At 36.9% G+C, this 16,405-nt stretch overlaps 1 protein-coding gene across 1 annotated transcript in view; it reads right to left on the bottom strand.

Annotated features, from left to right (window-relative positions):
* Positions 1-16,405, bottom strand: part of WDPCP (WD repeat containing planar cell polarity effector) — a gene marked incomplete at its 3' end in the record, with an annotated part of 364,337 nt that overhangs the window by 244,473 nt on the left and 103,459 nt on the right. The window contains exons 7-8 of the mRNA XM_057743382.1: positions 5,556-5,670; positions 3,163-3,296 (exon numbers count right to left, since the gene is read on the bottom strand). Coding sequence (XP_057599365.1) covers positions 3,163-3,296; positions 5,556-5,670 — 249 coding nt within the window. The remainder of the gene's footprint in view (positions 1-3,162; positions 3,297-5,555; positions 5,671-16,405) is intronic.

Here is a 16,405-nt window from a genome sequence, read left to right as displayed (position 1 = left end):
TTCAGTACTGCTGACCAAGAGTGTCTGACTACTGTTTAAGACATAACATGTTAACAATGACTGAATGACTGACAACAATAAAAGGAAAAACAATTTGAGGCAAATATCACTTTAAAGAGTATATGAGACATATACACAAAAATTCTGCATAAAGGGATAAGCCACAGTCTTATGCGTAAAAGTTTATGCAGCTTCTGAGAATTATGCTTTTCTTTCTTAGGATGGATTTGTAGAATTTATTATTCAAACTATGTTATTTTGGAACATGGTTATTTGAAAACATAAGCACGGCACCATCTGGGTGACACATGCCAAAGAAATATAGATTGCACTGTATTTCTGCTTAAGGAATTAATGGAAGGTTGATAGCTTGGAAGGAAAAAAAAAACTATCTTGCCATTGCTGGTCAGCAATAATCGAACCACTTTCTGGGGATTAAGCGCATGGCTAAGCCTACTGGACCAGACACTAGCAAAGGGCAGGGGGTCTTCTTATCAGAGAAATGCTTCTGGAGCCAGTCTCACTACATGACAGATTGCTTTCATATTCCTGTCTGCAAGGCAACAAAGGATGGCAGTAATGCGATAATGCCAGAGTGCAATGGGTGTTAAGAACCCGTTGCATTTATGTATTGTATTTAGTAAATAATCAGGCTCATCCAAATTGTGATCTCACCACTCAACCAAGGCCATTAAAATCAAGGTTAATGCTTTAATAATCCTCTGCTATTTTTTTTAATATGGTCAAAAGGAACCCTTTTCTATTTGCATGGCCATAATATTATTGACCTCTTCATCCTCTGAATGCACATCAAAAGGAACTGAAATCAAAGTAATTACCAGTGTTGTTCTCTCATGGTAAACATTTAACTCCTTGCACTGTCCCTTCACTGTTAGATAAATTGGATTTTTCAAATGTAGACAGGAAAACTTGTTAAAGGTCAGTAGTTTCAGGATATTTCCCCTACATTTTTATTCGCCAAAACTGTTTCAATCAAAAAGAATTAAATTATGGTACAGCTGTAAAGAAAAGCAGAATTATAATACTCTACACAATTTCCTTGTTTTAAAATCCAAGTGGGCAATGACAGACAACACAGATATACTTTATGCTCTGAAGTGCAAATTCTTATATTTAAGCTCTCAATATCACTATTTTAACTAGCTATCTTACTTGAGAGAAATACTACAATGGAATTTCTGAGTCCTTAAAAATACACATTCATTATTTTGATGTCCTACCTGCCATGTAAACATGTTACTTCAGAATTTCTAGATGAGAAAACAGAGTTAAAACAAGAGACTGGCACTTTCAATCCTCACATAATGCAAATCATGTATGTTATCTGAAATTTCATGTTTGCTATGAGTACTAATGGCATCAGTGTTCTATCATGATGGTCAAGAGCACAAGTGAAATGAACAAGTTTCTTAAAACATCCTTCCAATGGACAAATGGCAGTTTTTACTAAGTACTAAATACCTACATTTAAAATATTGAACCAGAAAATGAAATCCATGGGTTTTCCAAAGGGAAGCAGGCTACTTCTCTAACATAAATGAATGACATGGAGTGCTCATGTTCTTAATTTCTCAAAGCTATGGCAGAATGAATAAACAAATAATTAAATCCCTTACTCAAGGTATAGGGCCCATATACTCAGTCTATTTTTCACATCTTTTCATTAGAAAAGGTGACATCCTGACAGTTTCTTTCTGCTCTCATTAATGGGGAGCTACTATCCTCCGAGACGACTTTGCCAAAATATCCACCACACCTAAGATGGAGAAACTAGTCATAAAAATTTTATATAAATGCATTAAAAAGTTACTACCACTACCACTGTGAGTTAATGCATATTGGTGTATTTTAAAGACCAATATTAGTAAATAAGAAACATTTTAAGTAAATCTACAGTTAGCCATTCTGGAAAATAATATCCCATTAAGAATGCTAAACCAATTTTTTTAGTAACCAAAATATAATACAAGAATACCACTGATTTTCAGTTTAAAAGAATCATTATTATACAAAGTGTTATAGAAGCTCCACAAAGTTGGCAAACAAAACCAAACTGTAGTTAATTACCACAATGAAAAACTTATTTAATATATTCTATCCCATGTTAAAAATCTTTTTTATAAGAGTAGATTTTTCCACTAAATAAAATTAAATCCCCCTATACCACTACCACCTCAATCACAATAAGAAATAATCCAAGAGGGTAAAAGGTTATGTTAAATACTACTTTTCAAACACACACACAAAGTTGACTGTTAAGAATCTTTGCTCTTGTTACAGATACTCTAGGTATGGTGTAAGTGTGCATCTTTTTTAAGGAAGCTGTATATTAGCCCCGTTCCCAGTGAACAGTGAACTGTCTCAAATCCACGTCACAGAGGCTGGATCAATCTTGCAAACACAAGTCATTGCTGAAAAGAGGCCTTGAACTGAAACAGCCTGGAAAATGTATTAGATATTCATCCTAGCAGAGAGTATGCCTTCCAAGCAGTTAAAATGTAATGTGGCAAAACTTAAATTAAATACATCATTTAAAATAAAAATCCTGCCTTAACAGAGGTAAAGTCCCTGATACAAGGAAACAAATTACCTGGAGTTACTGAAGGGAGAGATACTAACACATGAAGGAGATTTATTTTTGTATTTTTCTCCACAGTTACAGTTAGGTGTTGGGGGATGGGGGGGAGGGGAATCTTCCCATTCCTTATTTATTGCACTTTTCTATTAAGCTTTGAAAGTGCCTTCTTCTTTCTTTCTTTTCTTGTGAAATGGAAGCCAGAGCAGCTATCCTTGCCTAGAAAGATGATATGGGGTCTTAGGAAAAAATGAAAATGGTATATATACTACCACTAGCAAGAAAACCATTTTCAAATTTGTAACTTGCCTCTACTATCTGTCTCTGAATTCCATAAGTACTATATAAATCATTCCAAGCATGCCATTTTTAGGCCCCCATAATGAGAGTAAAAAAGAAAACTTTGGATGGCCACTGTCTCTAGCTGATCAAGCTTAATCCTATAATAACTCTGGTTTTCCTGAAATCTGGAATCAGTCAAAAAAAATAAGTATAACACCAACTCATGTGATACTCTAGCATACCTTAATAATTAACAATATGACTATATAAATTGAAATCTCTACCTTATAATCCAAGGCTGAGAGTTTTTCTGGTCTTTTGTTTATATCAGGAGAACCCATCTTCTTGGTAAACTGAATAAAACATAGTTTGTTTTGTGCCAAAAATGATAAGAGGATAAAGCTGTCTGTGAGAAGAGCTTAAAAACAAAAACAAAACAAGAAAACAACTTGATAATACTATCAAATAATAAGTTAGAATAAAATAATAACAAATTAATAGTTTCTTCTACTGAAATATTACAAAAAGCTATTTTCAGAAGATAAATGAATGTTAGTTGGAATAACTAAAGTCTCCTAAATACCATTATGACATTTTACGAAGATAGTAAAGATACTGCGAATAAACAAAAATCATCAATCTAATCATGCATGGATTTGATATTTTTCCTTTTTTCCTGAGATCACTTCAATACACTGTTTACGGACAACCTCCAAATGAGATGTATTTGGAATAGGGCTAAGAAAAGCATAAATTAAACACTGTTTCACATCTGAATGTAAAGATAAAAACATTTACTTTTATTTGTGCTGAGCCTTTAATCCTGTGTTTATATGATATAAACCATCTGAGAATAAACTGGATTTATTAGAGGATACAGATCAGTGTTCTCCACCAGTTTTTTTAAAAAATTTTTCATCAAAGAAGCTTCTTTCTGAGGGTATACTAGCTGAATGAAATAAAGTATATTATACCCAATATACACATTACATAATTAACATTTGATAATGAAGAGTAGCAAAAATATTTATACATCTTTATTTCTAAAGCACACAGGTAGATAATTAATATTCATGGGTTACATAAAGGGCCATTAATGTCATACAAATTATTGATAAAAACATATAGTAGGAATTTGAGAAATGTTTTTTATTGTTCCCCATATAAAGAAATTATTGAAGTTTTATATATTTTTCTTCACTTCCATACCCCTGGCTGTTCAAGCAGTAACCAACAGTGGAGCTACACAATAACAGGCGAATCTGGAGAACTGCCAAGAAATCACATTGTTATCATGGTCTCATGAGATGGTATTATTTGTGGTATAAATAAAAGAAACAAGTGAAAAAAGATATCTCAGTGACATGAATAGTGTTGGAAGTCTTTTAATTCTTACGAAGGGGCGTCAATATGACAAAATCATCACAGCCACTATTTTATTTGCAGTGTCAATGAAGGGGTCAATTATTAGACATATGAAAATAGAACCTCTTCTGCAAGGAAGCTTCCTTAGCACCATGATCCTATAAGGAAGAGGAAATGGCACACTTACAGCCCTATCACCAGCTTATCGTTATTAGGAATATTATTAATGATAGCCATCCTGCAGAGTGCTTTTCTCTAAGAAATTGTGTCTGCTTTATTCAGAGACAGCTAGTGAGCACACACAGCAGAAGGAAGATTTCTGTATTCTAACCTCTGTCCTTTCCACTAGACCACACTTTCCTTTGATTATTCAAGATACTGACAATTTTCAATCTCTAATGATAATGCAATCTGTTTCTTAGACTTTTTTTTTTTACCTTGAATTAAAGAACATAATCTTAAAACTTCAGGACTCAGCACACTGTAGCGCAAAGAAAATGAGCTTTGCAGCCAGAACCTGGGTTCAAATCTCAACCCAGTCAATTTTGGGCTATTCCTCAGTATCTCATTGGTGGGCATGTTCTTTAGTACTTCAGCTTCAATTTCTTTATTCACAAAATGGAAATAACTATACCTTATACGGAATAGTTATTTTAAAGTAAATGATATAGGTAGGTTGGCACAGCATAGAGCCTTTTAGGGATTAATAGATGTCAGTACCCTACCTTTTCAATAATTGGCTTAAAGTCTTTTGTTATGTGCTTTGTAGCAATAATATACTGATTGTGGTATCACTTAATGGGATTCAGATTTATCTAGTATATTTGGCATTGACTTTTGATATTTAGAAATACTGCCCAAACTCTCTCAAATGTTAGTATTCATAGACTTTGGTAACAAAGAATCTTCCTAACAGCCAAAGCACAGGCTTTGTTTTTGTTTTTTTTACTGGTGGCTGTGTTGATAAATTTAGATTATTTATTATTCAAAATTCATGTGAAAATAAAAAATATTTGAAATGTCAACACACCAAAAAAAAAAACCAAAAAACCTACCTCTTTCAAAAATACTTTCACATTTTCTTAAGGCAAGAGTGAAAAATACAAGAATATGAGCCTAACACTTGACAAAAACTTTGATATTAAGTATTAGTCAAAACTTGTATTGGTCCCAGGGGTTGTAACTATGCTATTACAAGCAATTACTTGTGTTTTCAAGTCCCCAGTGGAAATAATTAGTCTACCTGTTGACATACTATTTCTCCTGCCCCACTGTTAATGTAGGCAATTGATTTGCACATGGGGGTAATTACCATCACTGATGGTGTCTGAGATGAGCTTCCCCACCAGGCTTCTGTCAATCACCACTTTCTCCAGCTGTGGCCCGGAAAGGCTTAGGGACACCAGCACACCTGAACCAAAAAGAAGCTAAAACCAGGGAAAGGGGAAGAGGCAAAGGGAGACATACTGAGAATTAGAATCTTTCAAAAATCTCTCCCCAAATGTACAGCTCATTCAGATATTTACATGTGCATCTACGCCACGGGATTATAAAGAGTTTTTCTTCTTCGAAAAAAATTAACTGACATTCTGAGTAAAAAGATACAGGTGGTTAAATGATGCAACACAATAGGTGCATTGATTAGTGCTATATGCAGAAACTGAATTTAGTCCGTGTTTATTAGAAGTGTAACCTTCTAAATATTTAGAAAATAACCGTGTGGAAAAAACTGCTTTGCACTGCATTCAGAAATGTGATGTGCACTGAAATGTTTTCAAAGATTATTATTTATATCAGAAATTAAAAGATTTCTTAAGGTTTGAACAGTCATCGCTACACATTAAACAGAGAAAAGATGCCATTATTTCAATATTAACAGCAAGTATTACAATTTATTTGGAATTTAAACCCCACTTCTACAAATAAAGATCTTGTCTAAAATATTAAAATACATGTAAATCAAGGCAATAAAAAGTAAAATGTTAAATGTTAAAATTCATGAATAAATACGACATACCAGAAATAACTTCTCAAGGACAGATAAATATAGTAAAGTATGCAGGCTTTATTAATATTAGTGTTCACTCAATCACCCAACAAAAGATGTCTGGATATCACCATTACGGTATTACACTGCTCCTTTCCATTTGTGGCAGCATAATTCATTCATCTCCAAATGTTTAAAACTTCTGAAAGGACTATGCATATGCGTATGCTTGTTATCTAAGAGATTATGAAATATCAACATTGGAAGAAATTGTTTCACCTTCAAGGCAACAGACTCAAAGCAGATGAATCATGGAAAAGCATATGGTATAAAAAGAAAAAAACCAATTGTCAGTAAACTAATCACAAACATGCTAGCCAAACCCAAAGACAACTAAGATTTTAAACAAAATAGGGGAATTGCCCCCCCACCCAGGCATCACATCCCAGCTAGAGAGGGTGAGTCTGTGACAAGACATACTGGGACGTGTGTGAGAGATGAGGAGCATGAGGGACCAGGTTAATATGAAAAAAAGATCACTACTCCCCTACTGTCTAACAGATTCCAGGCACATGAATCAGAAAAGAAACTTAAGGGCCCCACGTGACTTAATGAACTGTCCATTTCATGTTAATGCCCCCAAAGGGCGTGGACGGCAGGGGAAAGGAGGACGTAATCAATTTTATTGGTTTGGGAGATTAATAAGAGAAGGCATATTTGTTCCAAGAATTTCAAAATACTTCACAAAGTAATTAATCTCTACTGAATTATGAATTACATCCAGCCCTGTCATATACCTTGATGACAAACACTGATATTTCCCTTTTAGGGAATTCCCCCATAACAATATAACATGTGGTCTTTACTCCCTACATTCTCCCTTCTCAGGCAGGCAATTTTAGGGTCTTTCATATCTAGCTCTCCCCTCTGTGTAAGAGCTTTTTTCTCCCTCATTTATTCAAAGCACCTCTAAAATCTGTCCTCTTCTATTTATTTTTATCCACCAAAACTCTAAACCTACACTCTTAAGCACCTCTTTTCTTCATTATCCACTGACTTCTAGCTCCCTATGGATACTAGCTAGGCCACTTTTATCTCTGTATCCTCAGTGCCTAGAACAATGCCAGGCACACAGAAGGTACTAACTAAATGTTTAGAGAAAGAATCATAATTAACTCATCATAGGATCAAATAATTCATAGTGTGAAGGAAACCTGGTTTAATCTTCCACTCCCACATGACATGGAAGTTCCTTCTCCAACATTCCTGCAAGCATCTTTCAAGCATCTAGCCCATGCTTGAATACTGCCAGTGACCAGAAACTCACTACTTCACAGGAAAGCTATTCTACTATTGGAAAGTTCTAATCAATTTAAATATCATTCTTTCATTTTTTTCATTCAACAGAAACTGAATGTTAATTATATGCCAAACACTAAACTAAATTTAGTGGCTCAAAACTGAATCAAATATAACCCTTAAAACAGGTTAAACATAGGTTAGTAGAAAGAGGTAGGGATATAAGCAAGTAAGTATAATAAAATGTTGTTACTGGTCCTATTATAAGAGTACATACTGGGTAGACTGGGGGGACTGAGAAAGAGGTAGCGATGCTTGAGCTTGAGGTGAAGGTTAACACTGACTTCTAAGAACTTCTACAGTAGCCAGTTTCTCTTCAATAGTGCTCTTTTTAAATATTAAAAGATAATAATATAGTGGTTAAGAACATGGGCTCAAATCAGAATGAAATCAGCACTGGCTCTACCTCTTACTAGCTGTGTGACCTTGAGGAAGTTACTTAACCTCTGCAACTTCATTTCCTCCTCTAAGACATAATAATATCTACTTCATAGGATGAGGATTAAATAACTATTTACAAACAGTATTTAGAGTAATGTCTGGCACACAGTAAATGTGTATAATTATTATTATTGTTATTACTATTCAACCATTACTCATATGTATTTCATTATACCATCTGCCATCTCTGAATACATTCCTTTGTCTTTTTTAAAACCTTCTGCCCAGATTGGACTCGATGTTAGACATGGAACACTAGACTCCAGGTGAGTTATAACAAGCACAATCTTTTGTCACCTTTCCCATTTGCTCTGATTTAACAAGGATATTGTCTCTAAGATATCTGCAAGCTCCGTCAGAACTTTGGAATTTAATTTGTCCAAGTCCCCAGTTTTTTGTTCCTTATCTTGTGCTCTCACCACTATCATGAACCCTCATCTCCTAGCAGAAATTGCTTTTTCTATGTATGAGCACTTGTTATGTTATAAAATTAATACTAAAAGACCACTCTTGTTGGATGGAGATGGAAATTGCAACTGAGAGAGTAGGCAAAAGAGGGAACTTAAGCTGGAAAGGATTTGAAGAGGAAGTGTCAAGGCCCAGCAGGAAAGCATACATACATCAGTAGATAACTGATTTACACATGGAGATAGGAGCAGTGATTTGGGGACTGTGGATCCTACCCAATGAGCTTGGGCATTCCTTCAGAATCTTTCTCAAAGGACGGGTGCAGCCATTAATTGAATGCAGCCACTCACGCATTCATTCCACAAATGAATATTTAGTATTTTATATGAGCCAGGCCCTATTCTAGGTGCTGAAGATAGAGCACTGAACTACCTCCCTTCAGGAAGCTTGCATTTGAGTCTGGACAGAGAAAATAAAAAATAGTTTCAAAATAATGTCAGAAAGCAATAAGAACCACAGAGAAAATAAAGCACAACAAGGATGGGTGTTTTAGGAGGATGCTGTTTTAAGTAGATGACTAATAAAGAAGTAAAGAGGCCTCTCTGAGGAGACGACATTTGAGCACAATCCCAAATGAAGTGAAAGAAAAAGCTGTATGATTATTTGGAGAAAGGGAGTTTGAGGCAGAGAACAGCAAATGCAAAAACTCTTGATGTCAGAATGTTCCTGGGACAACTGAGGAAAGGTAGGCCAGTGTGGCTTGGAGGGAGTAAGTGAGAGGAATATTCAGAGAATGAAATCAGTGAGGCAGTCAGGGGCCAGGTTACGCTGGACCTTTTTGATGAGAAGCCATAGGGTTTTAAGCAGCAGACAAGTACAACTCACGTTTTAAAGACGGATCAGGGCAAGAGTAGAAACAAGGAGACCATTAGGAAGCTACTGCAGTGGTCCGGGTGAAAGAGGATAATGACTTCAACTAGAATGGTAATGCTAGAGGAAATAGTATGTGGATAGATTTGAGACATATTTTAAAGGGGATAAACCAGGACTTGCTGAAGAATTGGATGTGGCATACAAGAGAAAAACTGAAAGGTTTTTGGGCTGAGCAACTGGGTTTTACTAAGATAGGGAAGACCTGAGGAGAAGTAAATTTAGATTGGGGGAAGCAAGAGTTTGGTGTGGACATGTTAAGTTTAAGGTGTCTAAGTAGAGATATCAAGCAGTCTGAAGTTCAGGGTGAAGTGGGGGCTGGAGATTATGTTTGGGAATCATTAACAATGTAAAGGTGCTGTTTAAAGTCATGGAACTGAATAAGCTCTCCTTAAAAAAAATGAGTGGAGAGATCATAAGGGTGGGGCCCTAATCTAATTTGACTGGTGTCCTTATAAGAGGAAGAGACACCAGAAGGCTGTCTCTTTCCTTATGCACACACAGAGAAAAGGCCACATGACAACAAGGCACGAAGATGGCTGTATACAAGTCAGGAAGAGAGGCCTCACCAGAAACCAATGCTCACAGCACCTTAGTCTTGGATTTCCAGCTTCTAGAACTACAAGAAAATAAATCTCTGTTGTAAGCATAACAAAACAAACAAAAAATGGATAGAGAGAAAGAGGTCCAAGGTCCGAGCTCTGAGACATTCCAATCTTGAGAGGTGTTAACAGATCAGGTAAGCCCTCTTATTGACACCTAGTTTGGGTACTCATTAGGATCAAGGTATGTCCATCATTTCAGATTTCCAAATGTCTTATGTTCCAACAGTATCCCTAACACCAGATTTTGGAATAAGAAGGTATAAGCAAATTAATAAGTTAATTAATGCATTTTTATAAACAACCTGTTGGGAAGCATAAAGCTTCCAAGTACTGGTGCCAAAGATATTCCTGGATATGGAATGGAGATAACCAGAATTAGGGGAAAAAAGTCTGAATCTCAGGAAAAGAATATTCTAGCCCAGAAAGGAAAGTATCTCCACCTGTTTCCCCAAAAAGTTAGTTCTTAAGCCCTCCAAAATGGAAAAAGCCTATGTAAGATTTGGCAGAACAAGGAAAAAGGGCACCAAGATACTACCCTATTCCATTGCAAGTAACTGGAGAATTCAACAGCTCAGAAAATGAAAAAGAACAGAAAAAGAAGCAAAGGGAGGCACTTCCAGAGCAGATCTGAGCTTGAGAAGAGATCCACAGGATGCATAAGTGAGAGGGCCCGTGGGATTTCCCAACATCGTTCCAATTTTAATATTGTTCCTTGAGCAGAAGGCAACTAAGGCAAAATAGGAACTGAAACTTTTTCTTTTCTCTGATACCCTTCCAGACAGGAAGTATCTTCCTTGCTAGTTCTGCTCTGACCATGTTTCTTTCTATTGCCTTTATAATTTTTCCTTCTCATTTTCTTCAATAAGCTCATATCAGAAAGGTGTGCTTTCTCTTTAAGAAACTAAGAAATGATTCCCGTGATCTTCAGATGGTTCTTCAAACTGGTTCTCCTAACCTTATGTTGAGTACTTAATTACAAATGAAATGGCACTGGGAGAAGAAAAAATATTACCAGATAACATCATTAAGCAAAAGAAAACATAAGTAATCACAAGAATCCGAGTTTCATTTTCTCAGTAGATCAAAAATAGGTGAGTGCCTCCTATATATGCCAAGAATATAGACGGGGATGCAATGGTGAATGATGCAGGCACGTACTGGTAGAATATGTGTAGGATACGGCAGAAGATCTCATCTCAGAGAAGCGGAGGTTTTGGTTAAGATAGATGACTGCTTCCTAGAAGGAGTAGTTTAGTAGCCATAAAGAAGAGAATTACAACATGTATCACATATTTACCAATACATCCTGGTCTCCAGTACTGATGAAAAACTAGTACAGTGAGTAACTGTGAATGAGCATTTTATAATTGTGATCACAAACAATTCAACTGAATTCAGTATTCTTACAGGCTGAGGAAACTGCCCCCAAATCAATGTGATTATTATCACATCCAGGGAGAAGTGAAAAGTAAAGGCATGCAGGATCAGTACTAAAAATCAACACTGGGTGATAGGTTCAATCCATCATTTAAGAGGTAAGTCATGGACAGGCAGCCAAGACTGATCCCATGAAATCATCAGGAGACATGTGGGACTCAGCAGGTGCTAAACACTACAATTCAGAGAGGCAACAAAGCATTATGATCCTTGGAGTGAATTCTAGGACTGAAGCAAATATTTAAAGTATTATAAACCACTCCTCTGGAGGCCCAGTTAATTTGCATCAGGGTGCTACCCAACACCTCCCTCAACTCTTCCCCTCCAATCCAATCCATGGGAAAAATTCTGGAGAAGCTCAGAACTATAGACAGGCAACCAGTTTTACACTGAGGAAATCTATAATGAAGGGTAGGGTCACTATCATTTTAGCAGATAACCTGCTAGAAAAAAGATAACGTGTTTTCTGTAATTTATTCCTTCATTCAGCATTTATTGACTATAGAGGGAAATCATGCCTGACTAACCCATTAAAGTAGAGAGAAAGTGAATGCAGTTAAGACAAGGATAAGAAAAAAAATTTAATTGACTCACTATAGGGAACTGACTAAGGATAAGAAACAAATAAGTATTTTTCTGGATAAAGAAGTGCTAACAATGGGGCTTCCCAAAGATTTGTGTGATGTTATTCAACATGGAAATTTGCCTGCTAAATCTATTTCAAATCACAAAATCTCATTTTCTCACTTATTCTCATTATAAAATGAGGGATGCTACATTTTAATCCCTAATGTAATTTTAAATCCAGCTCTTTTACATATGTGTGTATTTATTTTTTTACATAAAAGTGATTGTTCTTAAGGAGATTAAGATGGCGGAGTAGGAGGATGTGCACTCACTCCCTCTCACAAGAGCACTGGAATTACAACTAAATGCTGAACAATCATCGACAGAAAGACACTGGAATTCACCAAAAAAGACACCCCACATCCACAGACAAAGGAGAAGCCGCAATGAGACGGTAGGAGGGGCACAATCGCGTTAAAATCAAATCCCATGAATGCTGGGTGGGTGTCTCACAAACTGGAGAACAGTTACACTGCAGAAGTCCACCCACTAAAGTGAGGGTTCTGAGCCCCATGTCAGGCTTCCTAACCTGGGAGCCCAGCATCGGGAGGAGGAATCCCCAGAGAATCACACTTTGAAATCCAGCTAGATTTGATTGCAGGACCTCCACAGGACTGGGGGAAACAAAGACTCCACTCTTGGAGGGCACACAAAAAAGGGTGCTCACCAGGACCCAGGGGGAAGGAGCAGTGACCCCACAGGAGACAGAACCAGATCTACCTGCTGGTGTTGGAGGGTTGCCTGCAGAGGTGGGGGGCAGCTGTGGCTCAACAAGGAGACAGGAGCACTGGCAGCAGGGGTTCTGGAAAGTGCTCATTGGTGTGAACCCTCCCAGAGTCTACCATTAGCCCCACCAAAGAGCCTGTAAGCTCTAGTGCTAAGTAGCCTCAGGCCAAACAACCAACAAGGTGGGAACACAGCCCCACCCATTAGCAGACAAGCAGATTACAGTTTTACTGAGTTCTGCCCACCAAATCAGATTAAAGTGTTACTGAGCTCTGCCCACCCAACCCTACCCACCAGCAGTCCCTCCCATCAGGAAGCATCCACGAGCCTCCTAGATAGCTTCCTCCACAAGAGGGTGGACAGCAGTATCAAGCAGTATCAGCAGTATTTCATCTTGAGGAACTGAAAACCACAGCCACAGAAAGAGAGAGAAAATGAAAAAGCAGAGGACTTTGTATCAGATGAAGGGACAGAATAAAACCCCAGAAAAACAACTCAATGAAGAGGAGATAGGCACCCTTCCAGAAAAAGAATTCAGAATAATGATGGTGAAGATGATCCAGGATGATGAAAAAAGACTGGATGCAAAGATCGAAAAGTTTACCAAAGACCTAGAAGAATTAAAGAACAAACAAACAGAGATATGCAACACAATAACTGAAATGAAAAATACACTAGAAGGAACCAATAGCAGATTAACTGAGGCAGAAGGACAAATAAGTGAGCTGGAAGACAGAATGGTGAGAATCACTGATGCAGAAAAGAAGAAAGAAGAAAGAATGAAAAGAACTGAAGACAGCCTAAGAGACCTCTGGAACAACGCTAAACACACCAACATTCGCAATATAGGGGTCCCAGAAGGAGAAGAGAGAGAGAAAGGACCCAAGAAAATACTGCAAGAGATTACAGTTGAAAAATTCCCTAACATGGTAAAGGAAATAGCTACCCAAGTCCAGGAAGCACAGAGAGTCCCAGGCAGGATAAATCCAAGGAGAAACACACCAAGACATATAGTAGTCAAAGTGACAAAAATTAAAGACAGAGAAATATTATTAAAAGCAACAAGGGAAAAACAACAAATAACATACAAGGGAACTCCCATAAGGGTAACAGCTGATTTCTCAGCAGAAACTCTGCAAGCCAGAAGGGAGTGGCATGACATATTTCAAGTGATGAAAGGGAAGAACCTACAACCAAGAATTCTCTACCTAGCAAGGATCTCATTCAGATTCCATGGAGAAATCAAAAGCTTTACAGACAAGCAACAGCTAAGAGAATTCAGCACCACCAAACCAGCCCTACAGCAAATGCCAAAGGAACTTCTCTAAGCGGGAAACTTAAGAGAAGAAAAGGAGCTACAGAAATAACAACAAAACAATTAAGAAAATGGTAATAGGAACATACATATCAATAATTACCTTGAATGTAAATGCACTAAATGCACCAACCAAAAGACACAGATTGGCTGAATGGATACAAAAACAAGACCCATATATATGCTGTCTACAAGAGACCCACTTCAGACCTAGGGACACACACAGACAGAAAGTGAGGGGATGGAAAAAGATATTCCATGCAAATGAAAATCAAAGCTGGAGTAGCAATACTCATATCAGATAAAATAGACATTAAAATAAAAAATGTTACAAGAGACAAGAAAGGACATTACATAAAGATCAAGGGATCCATCCAAGAAGAGGAGATAACAATTATAAATACATATGTACCCAATATAGGAGCACCTCAATACATAAGGCAAATGCTAACAACTATGAAAGAGGAATTGCAAGGCAGAAATAGAGACACAGATGTAGAGAACAAACACATGGACACCAAGTGGGGAAAGCAGGGAGGGCTGGGGGGGGGGTGAATTAGGATACCAAATTGTACACTCTAAATATATGCTGTTTATTGTCTGTTAACTGTATCTCAATAAAAATTCTTTAAAAAAGAGTGATTGTTCTTAGAAAATATTTATAATATTTTATGAAATTCACAAAAGAACATGGTACAAAGATAAATCTTGTATTTGCTAGTAGTTTTAAAGATCTAAAGGATAAAAGCAGTGGTAACAAGTGAACAGGATAGCACATGACTTCTGTACAAAATCTTATAATTTATAGAGAACTTTAATACACACTATCTCTGTAATTCATATAAAATGCCAGTACAACTCTGGTACATAGTAAGTATGTAAGTCAAAAAATAATAGTAACAAGGTTAATCCTCATACTAATTCTCAATCAGGAGGGTAAAGCAACTAACCAAAGGTCTCATAATTAGTGGAGAAGTAGAGACCAAGACATAGGACAAATCCTATGTTTTTTCCCTCACTGCTTAGGAACTAATATCCTTTAACTCTCACTCAGTTGATTTCCACGCAATAGCCTATCTGGTTTTCTTCTCCCTAGCTCCTTCTCCAACCTAAGCCAGCTTCCCTCTAAACCAGTGGTTCTCAAGTGGGGGTGATTTTGACCACCAGGGGACATTTGGCAATGTCTGGAGACACTGTGATTGTCGCACCTCTATATGTTAGCCGCTTCCATGGAGGCTCACCTGAACAAAGTGCTGGTAAATGAGTTGCTGGGGAGGCAAAGGTGTTTTCTGTGTCTCCAACAAGCAGACGATTTGGGAGCTCCTCAAAGTCTAATCACTTTTTTTCACATAAAGGAAAGGTAACGAATGAGGACCAGGTCAGATATCTTAAATGGAGAGGTGGGGAGGGTACAGTTCAGATCAGAGCCTGGAGGAAGCCTGTATCGAATGTTTGTAACCCCATTCAGGGATATGACTCTGATGACTAATGCCAGCTGTCAAGAAAGAAAAAGCCCAAGGGCAAGTCAGAGCGCTAACCATAGCCTGATAGAAATATCCTGTAAGAACACCTCCTTCCTTTTATTCTAATTCTTGGCTCACCAATCATCCTTCTTATCTATAATTTAGTCTCTTGAGTAATTCATCCATCAGGTGGGAATGACCCAAGTAAATGAGCAAAGTCTGTGATGCCAGATATATCTCACCCTGTAAGTAAATAAACTGCCATGCCAGTTAATAAATCAGTCCCTTTTTAGTTTGGCTATTGTGAATGTTATTACAAGAAAACAAACGGAGATAACATAAAAGACAGATAAGTTTAATTAACCAGAAATTTTCTGCCCAAGCTCATGATACATTGCTGAAGTGGGGAGAAAATTTTTTAAAGTTGTAAACCTACATGAATAGCACCATTCCATTTTATTATGGGAAAAAAAACAGATGTGGTATATGTACACACATGCATAAAGAAATTGTTTGTATAAACACAAGAAAATGCAAGAAAGCATTTGCCCAAAACTTGACAGTAGGTCCCTTGCAAAGGTGGAATTAGGAGCTGAAGGCATGAACTTTAACTTAAGCCACACGAAGTTTTTAGAAATTGGGATTATGGATAATTTTTTACTTTTTAATGTATTATTTTCTTTATAAAGCTTTTCAAAAATAAATAAGCAGATCTTAAAAAATATCTGGCCACAAATATGTTTATTATTTTATACTTTTAAAGAACACTTTCATGCCACAAAATGTGTTTCTAAGAAGTCAGAATTTGAATCATACTGAAAATGCACTACAGTAGTGGCTAAAAGAATCGGGTAGGAAACCGAA

Source organism: Hippopotamus amphibius, chromosome 7 (assembly GCF_030028045.1).
Source record: "Hippopotamus amphibius kiboko isolate mHipAmp2 chromosome 7, mHipAmp2.hap2, whole genome shotgun sequence".
In the NCBI taxonomy this organism is placed as follows: Eukaryota; Metazoa; Chordata; class Mammalia; order Artiodactyla; family Hippopotamidae; genus Hippopotamus; species Hippopotamus amphibius.
Note: the sequence above shows the minus strand (reverse complement) of the source record. Positions and strands in the feature narration are given on the sequence as shown.